At 36.0% G+C, this 19,608-nt stretch overlaps 1 protein-coding gene across 1 annotated transcript in view; it reads left to right on the top strand.

The window, feature by feature from the left end:
• Positions 1-14,643, top strand: part of AP3B1 (adaptor related protein complex 3 beta 1 subunit) — a 191,594-nt gene extending 176,951 nt beyond the window's left edge. Inside the window, exons 26-27 of the mRNA XM_015571572.1 lie at positions 3,075-3,213; positions 13,921-14,643. Coding sequence (XP_015427058.1) covers positions 3,075-3,213; positions 13,921-14,074 — 293 coding nt within the window. The 3' untranslated portion in view covers positions 14,075-14,643. The remainder of the gene's footprint in view (positions 1-3,074; positions 3,214-13,920) is intronic.
• The last annotated feature ends 4,965 nt before the right edge of the window (positions 14,644-19,608 follow it).

The raw sequence follows: 19,608 nt of genomic DNA, 5'->3' as shown, positions 1-19,608 counted from the left end.
GAATAAAAGTCAGTGTTCTTAATTTTTATTACAGCGAACTTCTGGAAGGCAAAATGCCACTAAAGTTAAGAACTGTCTGTGTGTGTCATTATTATGCTAGTTTTAATATATATTTCTACTTTAAAGAAAATGAATTTCTTAATATCTCATTTCACAGGACATTTATCTTAAGACTAAAGAAATGCATTAAATGTATTATTTTGGATTTAGCTGAAAAATATAAATAAAAAATGAGAAATTTTATATTAAAGATGTACATAATTAAAATGTGTGTATAATAAATAAGAATCCTTGTAAGAGATTATACTTATTATATTAACATTTTTTAAATGAAAAAGTTTTGTTTCTAATATACAGCCTGATCTGTCACTTTTTCTTGATTGTTGCATTTAAATTTTCATGGCTAAAGATGCATGTTTATAATGTTGATAGTCAAAGTGCTAAATGAAAGATTGTCTTATCCTGCATATTAATATTATTCATATTCATAACATTCATATCACAAGCCTTAACCAGAGCATGATTTTTTCATAGCTTTCTTTGAGTTTTGAGTCTTGCACAGTGAGTTAATGATCTAGCTGTGGAATGATTTCAGTGCTATAAATAACATGAGATCTCTCTTTTACTTAAAAAAATTTTAATTTAGTGTCTTGGGGCAGTCTTAATTTAAGAGACCTAAGCCAATTGCTTATTTCAAACTGCTCTCTATTCATTTTGTTTCTTATGAATTAAATTGGAAATCTAAAACTTAGGGAAAAAATTTTATTATTTGGTTTGCTAAAATTTTAGCAGTTAATTACAACCGATTAACCTAAGTTAAGTGCTGTCCACTGCCTCACCAAAATTTAGATAAATTCTAATGAAGCAACAAATTCTATAGTTTGACAATTTTTAAATATTTTCCAGTAACTTTACCTTTATTATGTATGAGCAGGCTATCTGTGTAAAGTCGTTTTCATAGGAGAAACTTTTAATGATACCTTGGCATTTTCTTTCTTGTTAATTTGAGAATACCTGATATATTTTCATTTAGAAAAATCTGTGGTATAAGAAATCTAGAATGTTTGCTTAATTTTATTATGATTTATGTCTCCATCTTACGGGTTCCTAGCTAGCAAGATGCTAATTCTTTAAATGGTCAGACATTTACTATTTTCTGGCCCTTAACTACCACAAGCAATCATATTTGATGCCCCTTAATTAGAGCCCCTTTTTCCTTTCCAGGTTCCTTTCCACCTCAGCAATCGAGACAATGCATTTGCTTACCATGCTGCTCTGCTAAGTGTTCTTTTGCATGTAAATTAATCTTGATTCAGTTTACACTGTCATGCTGAGTGGTACAAATTGCCTATAACAATAAAACAGCATGAGTTAAAAATAAAGGAGGGTGGGAAGGCAGATTGAATGTGTGCCTTACTTGATAGGATGTTACTTTGCTTTATGCCAATACATTAGCTGACGATAATGAATCTTCTGTTCTGAAAAGCATGGTTTAGTTGATTTTTTTAATTTTACTTCAATGGAGCAGTACCTTGTCTTTTATAGACCAAGTTAGACAAACCATTAATGACAAGAGTGTTAAGGTTAAATATGAAGCAATGCATTCACTTCTCTGAGTGCTATCCATCTTTCCATTTACAGGAGCTTGACAAAAGTACTGGCTTTGTACAACATTTCCTTTAATTACATGCTGCGGGAAACAGGCTTTTAACATAAACATAGTTGCATTCATTTGTTCAGCAGTTGCTCTTCAATAGAGCTTAATGGAGAAGGTTTAAATCCTAAATGAGCACACACATCTCTCAGCAGCGTTATGTCAGCAGCCACTGTGCTTGGCTTAAAAGCAGTGTTTGACTGCTTGTGTCATTTTTAAAGCTTTTGCCTAATATTGAAGTTAAACAACCTAAGACAGAACACAGTGTCCTGGGTTTGAAAGTGGTTAGTAAAAACTGTTCTTTGTTAAAGCTAGATAGGTCTTTCTACAGTGTTAGGCTTTAGTGTCTTCATACTACTGATTACAGGGATTTTAAAAATTGGGGGGTTGCATTTGCAATAAATAACTACATGGCTCTGAAGGTGCAGGGTCTTTTGAAAACATGGAATCAAATTTTACCATTTTCATGCATTTTGTAAACTATTGTACATATATCATACATCTCAGAAGATTATCATTTTTAGTAGATATCATTGGGTGTCCGTGATTTATATCACAGATCCAGATTATTTGTTTATTTTAACCTAAATTTCATTATTTGTTCCAAGTGGTATGTTATTGAATTTGTTCACTGAACATTTTTACATGAGATTTTGATATTAATGGCATGTCTTGTATTAAGTCTGTATGGTTTTGTTCATGATTTTGCTTAACTTAGTTTCTTCCTTAAATACTCTTTGAAATGTCTCTGGGATTTAAAGTTTTCCATTCACATTTTTCCTTTGTTTTCAGTGTTTTGCTTCAGAAATTTCAATTGGTGTTTTGTCAGCAACTGTAGTACCATTCACTAGCAAATACTAAGTGTAGCTTAGCTACGCATACTACTACATTTTTTCGAACCTGTTGAGGGACTTTCAATCATTGTTGAGATAACTTTGACCCATCACATTGAGGCCATGCATCAGGTAATGCTGCTGGTTATTTCAGAATCACTTTGATTTGTTCTCAAGCAGCATTTGGCAAGAGAGATGTTTACATGAAAATGAGAGGAAAAATTCTTTAAAAGTAGAAGCTTAATAGTTTACATCAGCCAAATTAATTCACTACATTTTAAAGGGACTGAAATTGAAATTTCATTTTTGTGATTCTAAGTTTTTATCATATAGTATTTAAAATCATATTTATTAAGAGTGATGTTTGACTGTATTTTTACACATTTTCCTACACAATAGATTTTTAAAATTCTGAAACAGTTGCAGTTCATTTTAATTTTATGGGAATTGTCTTGTAAATTACATCCTGGTGGGTTTTGTTTTGGTTTTTTTTAAAAGAAGTTTACATTTTGGCTATGAGCATTAAATTGTTTTAATATAATTTTCGTAAAATAATTAGTTACAGGGGCCTTCTTTTGCTCTTACAGGAATGCTGACAGGAATGAATGAAACTTCTACTGTAATCATCCTTGCACCACAGAACTTCACTTCTTCTGTGATCCTTCAGAAGATTGTCAATGTGGCCAACGTCGGTGTAGTGCCTTCTGGCCAGGATAATATTCACAGGTAGGTGCACCAACACAAGTTGAGGGGATAAGTTATGTACATGTATAAATATATAATTTTCAATTCATAATTTTTCTTGAAAATAACCCCTAACTATATATATGCCCCCCCTTTTTTCTTATGATATATTTGATTGATTGATTTGGGGTTAGGTTCTCTTTCCTATTTCATACAATCCTTAGCACATTGGCATGTAGTACTCTCCTGAAAGATACAGATAGTGTGCCTGCATTTTATAATAGCTTGGTGGTTTGCAAAGGTACCTTTTGAGATATGGTTGAGAATTTATCTTAATTCCCCAGATTCAGTGGATTTCTAGGAAACACTGTTTTACAAAGCAGTGGAGTTGGCCTTTTTTACTTGAAAGAGAAGCTTGGGTACTACATACAGATTTCCTTTTGATAGCAGTCCCCTATGGCTGCTTCCAGGATTGAGGAGTGGCTAGAAAACCAGTATAGGGCCAAATGCAGCTTCTGTTTCTTAGCCCAGGAATATCTTCACCACCAACCATCGAAAGCATGAGATCCAAGTCACTTGTCCTTAAAAGTAGCAGAAAATGTAATTGCCCTTTTTGTGTTCTTATGAGTGCCTGTGGCTTGAAATGAAAGTTAAGATAACCCCTTGTTACTTAGTTCTCTGTGAGCTTATGGGAATTCATTGCACACCGTCTGTAATTTCTCTGCCATTCCTCTGCAATGTCATACGTATGCTATTTTATTTATGTATATTAAATTTAAAATTAAAGGGAATGCCGTCTGACCTTAAAAAAATTTAATTAACATAGGGGTAAAGAGGTCCCATATAGAGAGTCCTACAGATGATCAGGTTTTAGACTGAGCTCTGCCATTATTGGGTTTGGTAATCTTGTGCAAGTTATAACTGCTCCTTGTGGACTTTAATCTCCTCATCTGTTTGGAAATGGTGGCAAGCAAAAGACGGGTGATTGGAATGAAATTCTATGGTATCTATGAAGGAACACGGGACTTGACAAGAGCTGAGTTCAAGTCTTGATCTGCCATTATCCAGAGTTACCTAATTTCATCTACTAATCATGACAGAATGAAAACTGCATGTGCTAATAAAAAAAAAAAAAAAACAAATTTACTTTGTACTTTTGGGGTTTTTTTAAATTTCCTTTTTCTTTTTTTTGAGAGGAGGGTCCTTAAGTTGCTCAAAAGATCTGATGCTTCCATTTCTTAATTTATGATAAGCCCTATCTTTCCCACAGGGCTGGGACAAAGTAATAAAACTGATCTAAGGTAATCATACTGGTGCTACCAAGCAGATACAATTTATCTGTCAGTTAATGTTGTTCAAGAGGGGAAACATGAATAGAAGCCTTTTCAGTGAAAATATTTTGGTTCTGAATTTTCCTGTTTTAATTCTTTTCCACCTTAAATACTTCCTCTCCTGGATGATTTTCTCTAGCAGAAGTTGTTCTGTTTAATTTATGGATCCTTATTAAAATTACTAAAACATCAAATGTCATATCAACTGTAATTTTTAGCTTATGCGGTAACAAATTTTACCTGACACATCTGGTATCCCATAATACGTCAGACCTGTTTTAATATGTCCTATCGTAATTTACAAAAAGACACAGGGTAGCCCTTACTTACTTTGGAACCTCTAATTTAGTTTTTGTTTTGTTTTTGTATGTGTGTTTGTAAGTTTTCCGAAAGCAGTGGCAGCTTTCTAGGTATCTGTTTCTTAAAAGAAAATAGCCACATTACCTTCTCTAAGGCAACTAATATGAAAGCCATCTTCTTGTTGAGAAATGGACTGAGAAAGACACTGAGAAACGGACTGAGAAAGACACTTCTATAATTCTTATTAAAGGATAGTTTGCCTATGACTTGTCGTGGTGGTTTGGAACTTAATGCCTGCTCAAAACATTAAATTATAGTCAATTCTCAATTATCCATACTAATGCAGGAGAGGCACATAACAGAGAACCATTTATTGGCTTTGGAATGCAGAGATTGCACTCAAACAATGCTCTTGGTCCTTGCAAACATCCGCAGTGTCAACCCTTTTCTAATCCAGCCCTATCATCAGCAGCCTGGGTTTGGCTCTGTAACTTGGGGGAGGAGCTCAAGTTACTGCAGAGTCAAAAGTGAATAAAATGCATGTATCTAATTAAGAATAGGCTGTGCAGTCATAACTTGCCTCACAAGTCTCATCAGACTTAATTGAAAATGCTTTTATAGTTAAACTATAGTTAGCATAATATTCTAAATTTCAGTAAGTTTCCAGGTAATAAACATATAGACTGATTCGTATTTTTCACACAGAAATAGATAAAAATTATTAGCTTGCATATTTAACATTTTTCTATTTTTATACTCAGTAATAATTAAAAATTGTCAATAAAATCTGTACCAATATATTTCTTAATTGCATTTAAAATGAAATAAGTTACTGTTTATATTATGACAGAAATTTACATTTTGTCACTTTATTGAATTAATGTTTTTAACAGTAGTTTCAGTATTCTATTACCTTGCGAGATTAATGCGTTTATATATCTAAATAAGTTATATATTATTTAACTGTTAATAATAAAATTTAAATCCCTATAAGATTTCTGAGTGCCTCCTTAATTCTTCTGTGATGGTTGTTTTTTTGAGTGTATGAAGAGTAGGACCAAAGCCATTCCTGTAGTTATTAATGGTAATCCATTTAACATTTAAAAAACGAGTATAAAAAGCATTCTGACTATTAGTGTTTAAGATATTAAAACTTTAGTTCAACAAATTATTTTTGACTGGCCTTTGTTCTAATTTTTCAGGATCTTTTATTTCTGAGAGAACTTTTTAATAAACATTCTTTTTGGCCATTTGATGAATACGATCCCGTTGTCTAGTTTTAGAGTAATTTATTCTTATACTACTCTTCAAAATATGAATATTTTTACATTAAATACCAAGTAAAAATACATAATACAAGAATTAGCTAAGAAAAAGTGAATCTTCATTAATATACAGGAGTGTGTAATAGTATAAAGCAGAAATTTGAATTGAATACGTAATAGAAAATGGCTACTAACACATCAACATTAATGGTCTCCATTTTAAAAAGTCAATTAAAGAAGCACAAGTTTTATGGAATTCACTTCCAAACCAGAAGCATTTCCTATATAGTTAACCACTTTTAAAGATGAATTGAAAAAGCATATCTGCTGTTAGATTATATGACATTTAGTTTTCGTTTTCTAAGTTATTAATAATATAACAAAGCTAACCAGTATACCATTGAAAAGCTTAACTTTCTCTTCATTTCTGTAGTACTGACGTGCTGATTGAAAAAGCTGCTCTTTGAGAACAAAATTATCTTATTGGGGTCTACAGAGTTATGGTCCTTATGCCAATTTGCTGTTTTCCAAAATACAGTTACCACATGATAAGGGTAATACAGAAATGAGAATTTAGAAATCAAAAAGCATTTAATAGGCAGCTGAATGTCTTAATGTCTTGTGTTAGATATTTGTGTTAAAATATATGCGATACTCTTCATTATAAAATTCTTAAGATGTATAACTTAAGACAATACTAATAAACTCCTGTGTAAATAAAACATATTCAAGAGGCAGAATGAGCAGTGATTAAACTAGTATATGAATGGACACAAGATTTAATGTGTTTTAAAAAGAAGAGATAATTAGAGAGACTAGCAGTGGGAACCTTGGCTTCATCCAGGGCCAGGGAAAAATTCTGTGCTCCTCTGAGAAGGAAATCAAATGAGGGTTGACGAAGGAGGCTTGTATTCAACAAGGTAGAAACCAGGATGCATAAAAAAAAAATCTGTTGCTTATCCTCTGACAAAGGTACCAACGCACAGTGACCAAAAAGTGGAAAGCTAAAAATCTATAGCTCTAAGGTTTTTTGGTCCAAAAAAATCATTTGGGAGCTTATGTAAAATTCGGGTTCCTAAAGCCCACACCCAAAAACTGAGATTTAATACATCTGGTTCAGGGCCCCAGAATCTGCATTTTAGCTATCACTCTAAGAAATTATACAGCAAGTGTTCCAGACTCCACAGTGTGAAGCTGCCCTGAGTTATCAAGAGTTAATGATAACCACATGACACATTTTAAGATATATTTTTCCTATGTTTATGTGTTTACTTTTTACAGATTAGTCATTATGGGGTACCAATAGGCAAGATGTTTGATTTAGGTTTTTCTTATATCTGTCCTCCAGCAAGAGAGTATATTGTTATATCATAATACCCATGAAAACAGTCTTAGACCATAAGTAAGCGTTTGTCTTTCAGCAGTCTCCACTATTTTACATTTTAACCCAGTTTCATGAATTGTGACGTTCATATACTCTAGTGTTTAAAAGCGTTGTCATGCCACCTACTCATTTGGCCCTTTTGTGAACAACAAATTGACCCTGTAAGAGGAAAATGTGATATTGAGTGAGAACAGAAAGCCTTGTCTCTGTTGACTCTATTTTACTTCAAGCTTTCATCATTAACTTGTATTCAGTACTTACATCCCTTTTCCTCCCCATATATCTTAAGCTCTGGTTTAGATTTTGTCTACCCCGTCACTTTTTTAATTTGCAGATTTTGAACATGTACAACTTGTGAGTAATTACAGTTTTCGTAGAATAAAAATGTTTTACTACTGTTACATCCTTAACTATTAGGAAAGTCTGGTGCTATGAATAGAACAGTGTATCCATGGCAACATGGCAGTCAACTTTTTAATTTATCAGCACATTTAAAGACAGTTTATTTGTTTCAGGTTTAAAATAAAAATCTTTTTGTTTAATTGAGGCACATGTAAAGAGCAACTTGTTTCATTTCCAGGCTTTAAACTCATTCAGTAAATCACTGTTATCATATACATGTTTAATGGTTACTAAAAAGGGGAATACTTGTTTCCACCCTAAAATAGCTATATTGTATAACTCCCTCATTCAGTATTTTTTGAAGAATTTTGTGACAGATTTTGCTAGTGCTAGGATTACAAATACAAGGTAGTCACTTCTTGGTGGGGTCTTTGATATTTCCATTTCTTCTGTTTTTAGGTTGATCAACCTTTGTGTTACTGTCTTTGTTAGTTTTATTTCTTTCTCCCTGGAAACTATGGACTATTTGAATCCTGGGTAATTTTGAAGGACCGGTAATATTTGATGTTTTGGTGCCCTAATTTTAAAAGCTCTGATACTATAGTCACCATACTAATCTGTCATAAAACAGAATTTTGTATAAACAGTTGTTAATATAAAGGTACCGGGCTTTTCAGTCTTTTCTACAATATGACAGATTTGGGATCTCAAACAGGGCTACAGATTTGTGGAACCTCTTTAGAAGCCAGTTCCTTCGCAGGCCGGCGCTGTCCACTAGAGGACAGCACTGCTTTTCATCTGACTGCCCTGGCTCTGCCGCTCTGAGCAGCATGTCATTGAAAAACAAATGTGGGCCTCAGTTAATTTTCACACAGAAAGCACATTTGGATATTTCAGACATAACCAAACTGCACGGCTGATTTTTGCTTTAAAAAAATCTTTATTTAAGTTTTATTTAATTTCACCATTTGTGAGGTAATATTCTACAATGCAACAGTTTTACTAATAGGAGTACATAACTAATTTCTTGTAAAAATGAAGAAAGGTATTCTTGATGATTTTCCTTCTGGGTTGACAATTCTATAAGGAATCAAAGACAATGGGGTAAGAATTTATTTGTTTTACGGTTTACTTTTTTATTGTTAAGCCCCATCCCACCCCAGACAAGCGAAAAATGCTCTGGAATAGCTAGAATGTTTCATGTCTTCTCTGAGAAAGTGCACCCTGATTTTTTAGCTCCCCTGTACAAAGAAGAGGAATATTCCCCAGATAATGTGGGGAATAATTATTTTATACCATCTCTAAAGGTTAGAATAGAAAATAGAGGATCCTAAATGAGGATGGTAGCTTTTTTCTTTTTCTTTTTTTTTGTTTTGTTTTTATTCTAACTCTTCTCATCAACATGTTAAAGGAAAATACAAGATTGCTGGCTGATTGTTTTGAAAAATATATTGCTTTGGATAAATTTTATAAGCTTGAATCACATCTAAATATTTTTCTCCATGTTAATTTAATAGTGCAGTGAGCTTAACTCTAAAATACAGTTTTATAGTCAACAACATGGAATTTTTTACAACTTACAAACTCTGCCTGTTTAAAATGTTCTATTAACTCAGAGTAATAAGGATTTATCATTTTAAAGCCTTTGGAAGATAGTGCTCCAAATAACCAAGCTTAGGTATATGATGTTAGGAAGCTATAAACTAGTGTTTCTTACATATAATCATTGTGCGACTTCATTACACATTTGTCAACTTTGGACTAATTATTTTTATACAGCTAGGGCAGGGCACTGCATCTTGTGATCGTCTTTCTTACTAATAGGATTCTGTCTGCTTCAGCAGGCAGTAATTGAAGGCTTCATGTACAGAGTAAGAAAAAAAGTTTTAGCCTGAGTGGGCCATTGTCACAGTTTCTGGTAACCAGTAGAACAGAAAGCACAAGAAAATTGAACTCAGAATAGAAAAATCAGAAACCAGGAAGTCTATCCAAGAGAAGAAAAAGCATGTCTTAGAGCTGTTGCATTAAGTGTAGCAAATATGACAGACACTGTGTAAACAGTTTATGTTTGTGAATACCCTGGAGGTCGATGCAGCCTCACTGATATTTTTTAATTCATGTTGTCCTATTAACGTTTCAGTTAAAACAATTTGTAGGATTTCTTTTCCTTTTGACAAACAGCATTGATTGTCCATAACTTACAAATCTAAAAAAAAAAAAAAGGAAGCAAGCCCATGTTTTACAGATAAATACATTTGTCCAAATTTGTTATTATTTGACCTGTTTTCATAATTCTGTCAGGTTAAAATAAATTAACTTTTTTTGAAGAGTGGTTCATACTTTCATTTAGGTTTGGCAACCGGTTTATTTTGTCTTTTTCTTAATCTTAAGAATTCTTAGCTTCAAAGATTAAATGTCAATTGCTAGCGATAATAAACAAAGAGACATTTAATAAGATGAAATACAGCTATATCCAAACAGTTTTGCCTTCTCGGTGATTACAAACAGCAAGTGCTTGGTGGTAGGATGAAAATAAATTATGAAAAATACCTAGGTGGTATCCTTTTAATAACACGGAGCCCGGCCTACATAGGCAATGCATCTTTAACTGCCATCCACTTATTTGTCCTCATTTGTGGCATTACTGGTGTTTGAGGTTGGTTGGTCTCCCAGTAGTCCCTCCCTCTGTTGCAGCTCCATTCAAGATGTTTTGTATTTTTCATTGCTGGTGTCTCTTGAAGGAGTGGGTGGTAGGAGAAGTTTTAAATATTTTAAATCTTTAAAGGCAGAAATGTAAACTATGTATGACAAAGCATCATGCAAGATGCTTTGAATTATAGAATACTGCAAAGTCAGGTACACAGTTTTTAAAGGGGAAAAAATCTTCCTTTTTAAAGTTTTTGGAATATTAATAGATTATGTGCATATTAGGTAAATAAGAAGGAAGCAGATTCTGTCGACTAATTTAAAAAATTTTAAGAGTGCATTTTTGCAAATATGCAAAAAATCCCAAGCAGGAATTTGCATGGGTTCAAATTCCTGCTCGACCATTCAGGAACTGCGTGTCCTGAGCAAGTTTCTCAACTTCTGTGGGCCTCAGTTCCCTCGACTTTAAAGTGATCTGCCTCATAGAATCAAATGAAATGGCACAAGTGATGAAGTATGTAGTACCCACTGCACAAAACACTTAATTTATGGCACCTGTTACTTTCATTATGATGATCAAAAATTTCGCATGCCTTCTGAAAAAACTTTGTCACCACGTGATCTTAGTTTGAGGCCAAGCACAGAGGTTCTAATGTCAGCCATTAAATGTATGTAAGTTTTTGACCCAAGCTGTCCTTGTAATCAATGTTTCTTACATCCGTGAGCTAGCTGTTTACTGTGTACTCGTTAGTATTCTTTCCATAGCTATCTTTTAAATTGGGAGTTAAATGATGAATAAATTTTAGGGAGTGGCTTTTGCTTTCCATGGGCCAAAACAAACCAATTGTAATCATGCTGTGTTCCAGTTAAATACCTCCATTTGAACTATGAAACAAGAGTGTCCAGACATCTACATAGTCTTCTGCTTCAAAGCAGTGCTCCCACCATTTTGTGCCACTAGAACAGAGAGACTGGCTACAAGGCAGTCGCTTTTACTCCGCTAACAGGTTTTATTGCTAGGATGATTCACTTAGCATGTTTCCACTGCAGTGCAAGCAAATGCCTCTCCTTTGCTTACCCCTGTTCTTTACAGTATTGAGGATTTTGTGGTAATAGGATTTCAGAAACATGTTCAAGACACTAATTTTAATCTTTGTAAACGTACTTGTATCAGAATTGACATTTATGTCTCCTGAGTTTGTATTATTCTGACTCAGTTTTCAATAGAAAGAAGATAAAATGTGCCTTAGGGCTCAGTAACCCTGAAATTCAAACAACAGTGCTTTTGTGTTCCCATTCAGACATAATCTCCTCCGTGGTCCCAGGGCAGAGTGTTAAGTAGATAAAGGGACTAATAAGACTATTGTTTACATAATTATAACTCTATCAGAAACAGGGGCCACTACTGAAGTATTTGGTGATGACCAGATCTGTGGGGAAGGTTGCATAAGTGAGTGGGACAAAAGGGCCACCTCATGTCACTGCTGTCGTGGTTTCACAGAAGTACAGGAACAGGACTCTCCCAAAGCGTAGAACCTCAAAAACGTGGACAAAAGACATGCACAAACCTGCAAGAAAGGCTGATAGAAGAGAGGTCATCCTGGGACTAGTGATCTTCATGTTCTCTCCAGGATGAAATTGGGGTCCCCAGTTCCTGAGCGACTGTGAGGATGACTGCAGAGCAGGTGGAGGTGTATGTTAAGAGCTTTATAAAGCCTCTCTCAACTCCGTGTGATTTCTGTTCCTAAGCTGGCTGTTTACGGTTGCTTCCCTCAGTAGAAACACTGTCTGATTCCTTCCACGTCTCAGTGTGTTTGGAGAGAGTACGAAAATAAATGACTGGGAGAGTTGCTAACATTATCAGCAACCCACTAGCTACCATTTTAAAACTCAACTTAAAAGTGTTGATAATATTTTCAATTTAGTAGAATTAGCATATTTTGCTTTTCATGCATTATTCTAATGATTGTTGGGAAACTGATTTTCATGATTCTATTTAGGTAAAAATGGTTTGCTAGGTTTCAAAAAAAAGAATCTAATGTGTTATGAGATCTTGATGTCATTTCAAAAAAACCCTCAAAAAAGAAATTTTCATCTAAAGAGAATCTGCTTCCTGCTTAAGTGGCTAATATTTTAATTAAGTCGGGAGTGAAGTTTTTCTGAGTGTCTCCTGATAAACTCCCTCTTTTATGTTGATGGTAATTAAACAGATCCCCGAGGACGCTGTGGGCTCTGCGCGAGGCCCATGCTAATTGTCAGACATGAGACACTGACCAGTTGGTTTGCTCTTGAATAGTCCGCAGCGTGCTGTCAGCACGGCAGTTTTATTTTTATGTATTGTGAGCTGTTGTCAGGGCTAACTGGGTGCCATTGTGGCTGAAGATGTTGCGCAAATTGAGGCAGATGGCTCAGATTCAGACACGTGTCATACAGAAAGGGGAAAGGGGATTGGCCCTGCAAAGTGGGGTCACAGCAGGTCACAGACCTGCTCTACACTTGTTAGTGTTTTCAAAAGCTCATGTGCAGCAACTTTGTTTTTCTCCAGTCATCCCTGCAATCAAATCCCCTCCCCCCGCAAAAAATGTGTGGAACATGCTCCATGCGGAAAATGGAAGCCCAGGAGGGTACCATCTTTCCTCCACGTCTCTGGGGCTCCACTGTGCACGCAGAATGAATTAGCAGGATTGACAGAAGTTCATTGTGCCTCCAACGGCTTTTCAGTCAATTGCAGTGCTTAAAAGGCTAGTTTTGCTTTTAATTCCATGTAATTAGTAGGTTCTTCATGTCTTGGAATTTAGTAATGGAGCCTTAGACCTCAAGTTGCCTATATCCTAAAGCAAAAAGGATTTAATGTTCTGAACGTTTAAAAAATGTAAAAAGATGGAGAGAGTGTGATGTTGCACTTGGCTATCACATGATTTTGTTACATGGTATCATCAACATTAGAGATTGAATTTGAATATTTCAACATGTGTGACTTCATTGAAACTTAAGAGTTTTATAATGCACATTAAATTATCTAACTTTTTGCGTAATCATTTTCAGATATGAGGAATTAAAATTCCAAGCTCTTTGAGAAAGGTACCTTTTCTTAACATGTTTTAAAAATAAAAATATAGAGGTTTATTCTAAGTGGCCCTATGCATGGTGAAATGTTAAATTATCAAATGAATGAATGATTCCCAATTTGTAGGAATGGAGAATTATTCACATGCAAAGGCTGTTTAAACTAATAAGTAAACTAGACTTCCTTTTCCTGTTCTGTTCTAAAGATGCACTAAAATTACCTGCTTGTTGTAAGCATGGTGCTGGGCAATTTATTGATTTTTTTTTTTTCCCGGCAAAATGCTTGGCTTTGGGTTTTCGGCAGTAGGGAACATGTAGTAAATTATTGGAAAAAAGGAGTCATTTTAAACCTATTTGAATTTCTGCTGTCTCCTTTTCCCCCCTCATGATAAAAGGTCTCTCTTTTTTCTAACAGGTTTGCAGCTAAAACTGTGCACAGTGGGTCATTGATGCTAGTCACAGTGGAACTCAAGGAAGGCTCTACAGCACAGCTTATCATAAACACCGAGAAGACTGTGATTGGCTCTGTTCTGCTGCGGGAGCTGAAGCCCGTCCTGTCCCAGGGGTAACCTGCTACATCTGGACTTCAGAATCTGGCACACAACAAAAGTGCCTGGCATCCACGACTGCTGCCTTTCATTTATAATAATAGCCCTTCCATCTGGCAGTGGGGAACACACTCCTGACATTCTTGTCTCCTGCTTTAGAATGCTAGTGTGGAGCTATCATGTGTGCAATTCTGTCCCCACTTTCGCTTTGCTAACCAAAGAACATACTTTTTACTGTCAGTTCTCTTAACTCTTGAGTCCATGTGGCATTTTCTCTATCCTGCTACTTCTTCTGTCCTTCTCATCTTCCTTCCCTTTTTCAACAATGATGGACATGAATTGGATATTTAAAGTTTATTGGAAATCACCTTCCTTCCCACAATAAGCAGAAATTAGCCTAGAAATAGTCTGTATGGCCTCTCAGCTTGACGTGTGAAAATGGGATACTTTTTAGAATTAAGTGCCAAAACAACAAGATCTCCGCAAAATTTTGTTCTATGAATTTCCTGGTATTATAATCGGTTATTGACAACTGTCATCATGAAATTATCTCTGAATAATAAGATGAATAAACTAGCCTATGAAGAGCATTTGCCTTTGCATTTTTAATGAGAAATTGTTTATTATCCTGAAGTTTGCATGCTTAGTTTTTTTTTTTTACTCTAAAGTAGATATTTTGAGTGTTTTATTATGCAGAGAAGCAATGGGGTTTAATGAAAGAAAAAACACTTTCAGACTAAGCAGATGTTTCTAATTGTGTTATATTCTTTACTTTTGCTGCTTACTTAGATTTAAAATTTATGTTAAATCAGTAATATAATGTAGTATGCTAACAATTGAAACCACTTTAATATCAATAGCTTAATATCATTAAAATATTTTTCACATAAGTGAAATTAGAAGAATGACCAAAGTCCCATTTCAGATTTGGGTTTTTGGGGGTTTTTGGTACAATGATTCAGAGTTCCTTGCCTCATAATTCCTTTAACTTGATCATAATCCATGATTATCTTTAAATTGTTCCATTGAGTCGAGTTAGTCAATGTTGAATTCTTAATTCTAGCTGTATTTTTTCATTTTAATGTCCACTTAATGGGACATTTGATGTGCACCAATCTTGAAGAATTACTCTCATAGTATATTTCAGCCTGAGCCTCATTTTTAGTATCACAATGCATTTGCTTTATTTATTTAAAAAAAAAAAAAAAAAGAGCACTAGGCGGTTTGGCTCAGTAGATAAAGCATCAGCCTGTGGACTGAAAGGTCCTGGGTTTGATTCCAGTCAAGGGCACATGCCCGGTTTACAGGCTCAATCCCCCAGAGGGCGTGCAGGACAAGAAGGGATAAAGAAAAATTCACTCTCTCATCTTTTATTTCTCTCTCTCTCTCTCTCTCTCTCTCTCTCTCTCTCTCTCTCTCTCTCTCTCCTTCCCCCCGCCACACTGCCTTCCTCTTTGAAATCAATAAAATTACATTTTTTTAAAAGAAGAATGTTTTTATTCTGAAGAGATAAGAACAATGAATTTATCAAGTTAAAATACTGGATACTTATCCTTCCTAGTAACTATTTGCAAATATTTGAGTAACTTTATAATAGCTTACCAAAAGTTTGCCTTTGTAACCCGGGTTTTTGTTGTTAAGAATTTAGAAGTTACTATTAGAGAAGACAAGAATCCAGAATGAATGAATAACACAAGAAGAAGTTTTAAAAAAAAAAAAAAAAAGGTTGAACAAGCTAAAGGTAAACCTAAGCTCTTTCATCTTTTTTGTTTCCTCACTGTAATCTTTTTTATTTTATAAGGAATTTTATTTAAAGGTAGAAAAATATTCTTTTCACATAGATGGGAGCCCCATGTTATAACACCAAATTAACAGCCTTATTATTTCCTTGCTACTTAAAGACCACATTCACTCTGGAATGTGAAGAACTTCAGTAACCCTTGTCAGGGTTGTGCAAAAATAGATCTATATCCCCAAGTAACCCACAGTTCAGTTGCAATAAAGAAATGTCAAAAGTATGGAGTTCACTAAATTAGTGAGCCCTGGATAGCAAACAGATTTTGTTTACATCCTAATATTGGCTCACCTCCTCCCCCAACCCCACGCACTTCAGGTACCAAGTCCAACAGACTTAAACACTCGGTCCCCAGAGACTTGCTAACTAAACCCATCTATCCACCTCCACCTCCAGCTCTCCACAGGTGGCCAACCAGACCAACCAGCCACTGTGCACTTCAGTTCTTCCATAAATTGAAGGTCGATTCGATTTCTGATCATGTACTTGCTTATTTTTTTAAATCATCTTTCTTCTTCACTTCTGCCTTCCAACTTAACCAGTTACCTCAGGAAGTTTTCATGATTACTATTACTCTCTTCTTGAGATTTGTAGAGGGAGGATCAAGTTTATGATAGTGTTGTAGAAATTGTGTTTAATAGAAAAATATGTCGTTAGATGGACCAGAAGATTTTTTGAATCTGTTCAGTCTCCGCCTGTTTTCTTCATGTGACTGCCTGACAAACTGCATTCAGTCCAACTAAAGGGGTGCTTTTCTCTCTTCCTGTTTTGGCAACATTTCTTTTTATTTTTCTACCAATTTTCAGCTGTGTTGTGGAGTAAGCAGAACTTTAAGGTCTGACCTAAAAGTTAACCACCATGTGTAATTGCTTTTTGAGGAAAAGTGTTTTAGATTCCATATGAGCACTTGATTAGCAAACTTGGAACAGAGCCGTTTGAAAGCTGAAGTGGTTTCTGGGAAACACAGTGAAGCAGTTGCCTGGTTCATTGTCTCGTCACAGCAGTAGAGCTGTTGAGTTCAGAGGAGGACCTGATCGCTAGGTGAGGGATGTCTGAGACGGAGAAGCTAGGTAAGTCTTGAAAGTAGGGTGGCATTTAGAGTTTCCAGAAGTAGGAGAAGGGAGAGTAAGTATATTGATCTCAACTGATGCTGTACCGTTTCTTTTTTTAAATTTATTGGTCTTAGAGAGTAAAACATCGATTTGTTGTTCCACTCATTTATGCATTCATCAGTTGCTTCTTGTATGGGCCTTGACTAGGGATTGAACCCACAACCTTGCCACTCTAACCAACTGAGCTACCCAGCCAGGGCTAAGAAGCTGAATCTTAAAATGTTTTTTAAATACCTTTGTACAGAAAGCATCATTGCCAACACACCAGGAAGTGATGTGTCCTTTTCCTCTCCTTGCCCTCACTTCTTTCCCCTCCCACAGTCTTTCTCCTGAAGCCACCCCAAGCCTCTCCTCCGTGGCCTGTGGTCTTTTACAGGAGAAACGGATGGTTGGGTATTACCGGTGGGGCGGTGCTGCCCTTGTACAGTATAGAGGCAGGAAAAACAGACTTCGTTGGTTTTACTCTCCTATAGTTTTAGATATTTTCCCTTTAGGGTTTTAGTTATTTCCTATACCACTCATTAAATGATTATGAGTTGAAATGAAACTGAAATTTCTAATCTCATTTTTGTCTTTCTCTCAGGCGAGGTTTATGTACATAGTCACTTGCACATGTAATTCCTAACTGGTTCAGTAATTATGTACACCGAAGACCCCAAACCCTCAGAACTCAAATATGAAATCATTACAATGTCAAACCTGTCTAATGGCATTTTAAGACAATGACTTCTCATCTACAACCTTAAGGACCAGGGATACCAAAGATTCAGGTTATTCAGGTAGCATAATCTTTATTCTGAGATCTAGAGATGTTTAGAAAACCTAGCCAGTAGGCATTTCTGCCAATGGGCTCAGTCGTGTCAGTCCTTCAACCGCAGATGCTACAAGGGCACTTGGAGAGAACAGGGAAGCCTCGCCTTGGCCTGGGAGGGGACGGGGTCGGGGAAGGAAAAGAGAGTAACTCTCAAATTGTACCCCAGCCAAGATTCTGATCACTCCCCCGCCCTCCCCCACTCCCCTCCCTGGCAAAAGAGCGTATCTTCTCAGGCCATATAAGAACCATGGTGTGTGTGTGTGTGTGTGTTTAAGCAGTGTAATGAATGAGGGCTCTTGCATTATAGTAGGTGTCAGCCATCTTCATGGATAACAGTAAGGAATTGTTAAGACCATGGCTGGCCTACAAAAAGAAAAATGTTAAATTCTGCAAAGTAGTCAGGAAAGGTTATATGACGGGATCCTCAGACTAAATTTAAACCCCCATTTCTAATGAGTTTATGGTTGTATGCTTATTCCCCTTTGTCAGTAAACTGTACAGTTAGGAGTGACAACAAAGAGTAAGTTGTGAACTCAAACTTGCTGCCAAATATCCTCCCAATGTAAAGTTTGATTTCTGAGACTTAAGAAGTGAAGTCACCGTGAGAAGGCCTCCTACTAGCGTCCCACTGCGGTCACCATCGCCCAGGCCTCATCAACACCTTAGGGCCTAAATAAAAATATGTTGTAAACAAAGTTGTGGACAGCTCAGTTTCCTAATTGAAAGTAATTATGATTTCTTTGCTGTGGTTTAATTACCTTAAAAACTGTTATTTGATGATTAAGATTCTGGAGTGAATTGTGTTCTTTGGGCTCTTGCACGGTTCCTCCATTGGGGACTTGGTTTCAGCGGTGTACAGCTGCTGGAGTTGATTTACAGTGCAGCGGCTGTGGCTGGTCATAAATAAATCCTCTTATATAGTTGTTATGAACACCTGTTAGATCATCTGTCAGCAAAGCGCTGTTCACATTTATCATGGTGCGGTAGTTATTTTACCTCAATCCATTTCCAACTGACTCAGCCTCCATCGCCGGATTACTATTACCACACCATAATCGCTCGTTCCCACTCCATGTTACAACTTGCAGATAAAAGATTTCACTACTTGGCCAAATTTCATAAATAAAGGAGCAGTTCAGTGCAGTAAAAGTTTATTTTTGTCATCATTTGTCACCCCATTATTCTATAAATCAAATGGAATAGCACTATTGCCAGCTCAGGCGTTGCTGTCAGCCCTCGGCATGGAAATGGTCCGTTTCTTCCTTTTAGATGAGATGACATGTCTTTCAGACTTAACCAGCTTATGGCTTTGTTTCACCCATTTTATTTTATTACCCCTCCACAAAAATCCTTGGGGAACAGAAAGACTTAAAGAGTAAAATGGAAACAGAAAACACAGCCTAGCAGGCTGCTTACTTAGCCCAGTGATGTGCATCCCTCACCCCCACCCCAGCCAGACATTAGGAACCTGACCCCCATCCCCCTCACACACGGGGTCCTTGGCTAAGGATGCTTTTCATAAACTTGTAAGGGGTTATGGTTTCTATTTGGGAAAGGCCATTACAATGTGGAGTTACAGATATTGAAATACCTGATGTGTATCCCCGGAGATCCACTCGATTTGACAGGCTTTATGCAAAGAATAGACCAACTGGCTTCTTTCCTAAAATGCATTTTAATGTCTCGGAGTCGTTGAAAGGGAATGGTCACCCCCAGAGAGTGCCTTACCCCTGGGGGTTTGTCTGCTCTGGAGCTTTGGAAGAAGAGTCAAGATTTATTAGCAAGTTGTGAACCCTGTCTCAGGTGTAAAGGCTGTGGAAGTCGATGTCCCCTG

This window comes from Myotis davidii, unplaced genomic scaffold (genome assembly GCF_000327345.1).
Source record: "Myotis davidii unplaced genomic scaffold, ASM32734v1 scaffold44, whole genome shotgun sequence".
NCBI lineage: Eukaryota > Metazoa > Chordata > Mammalia > Chiroptera > Vespertilionidae > Myotis > Myotis davidii.
Note: the sequence above shows the minus strand (reverse complement) of the source record. Positions and strands in the feature narration are given on the sequence as shown.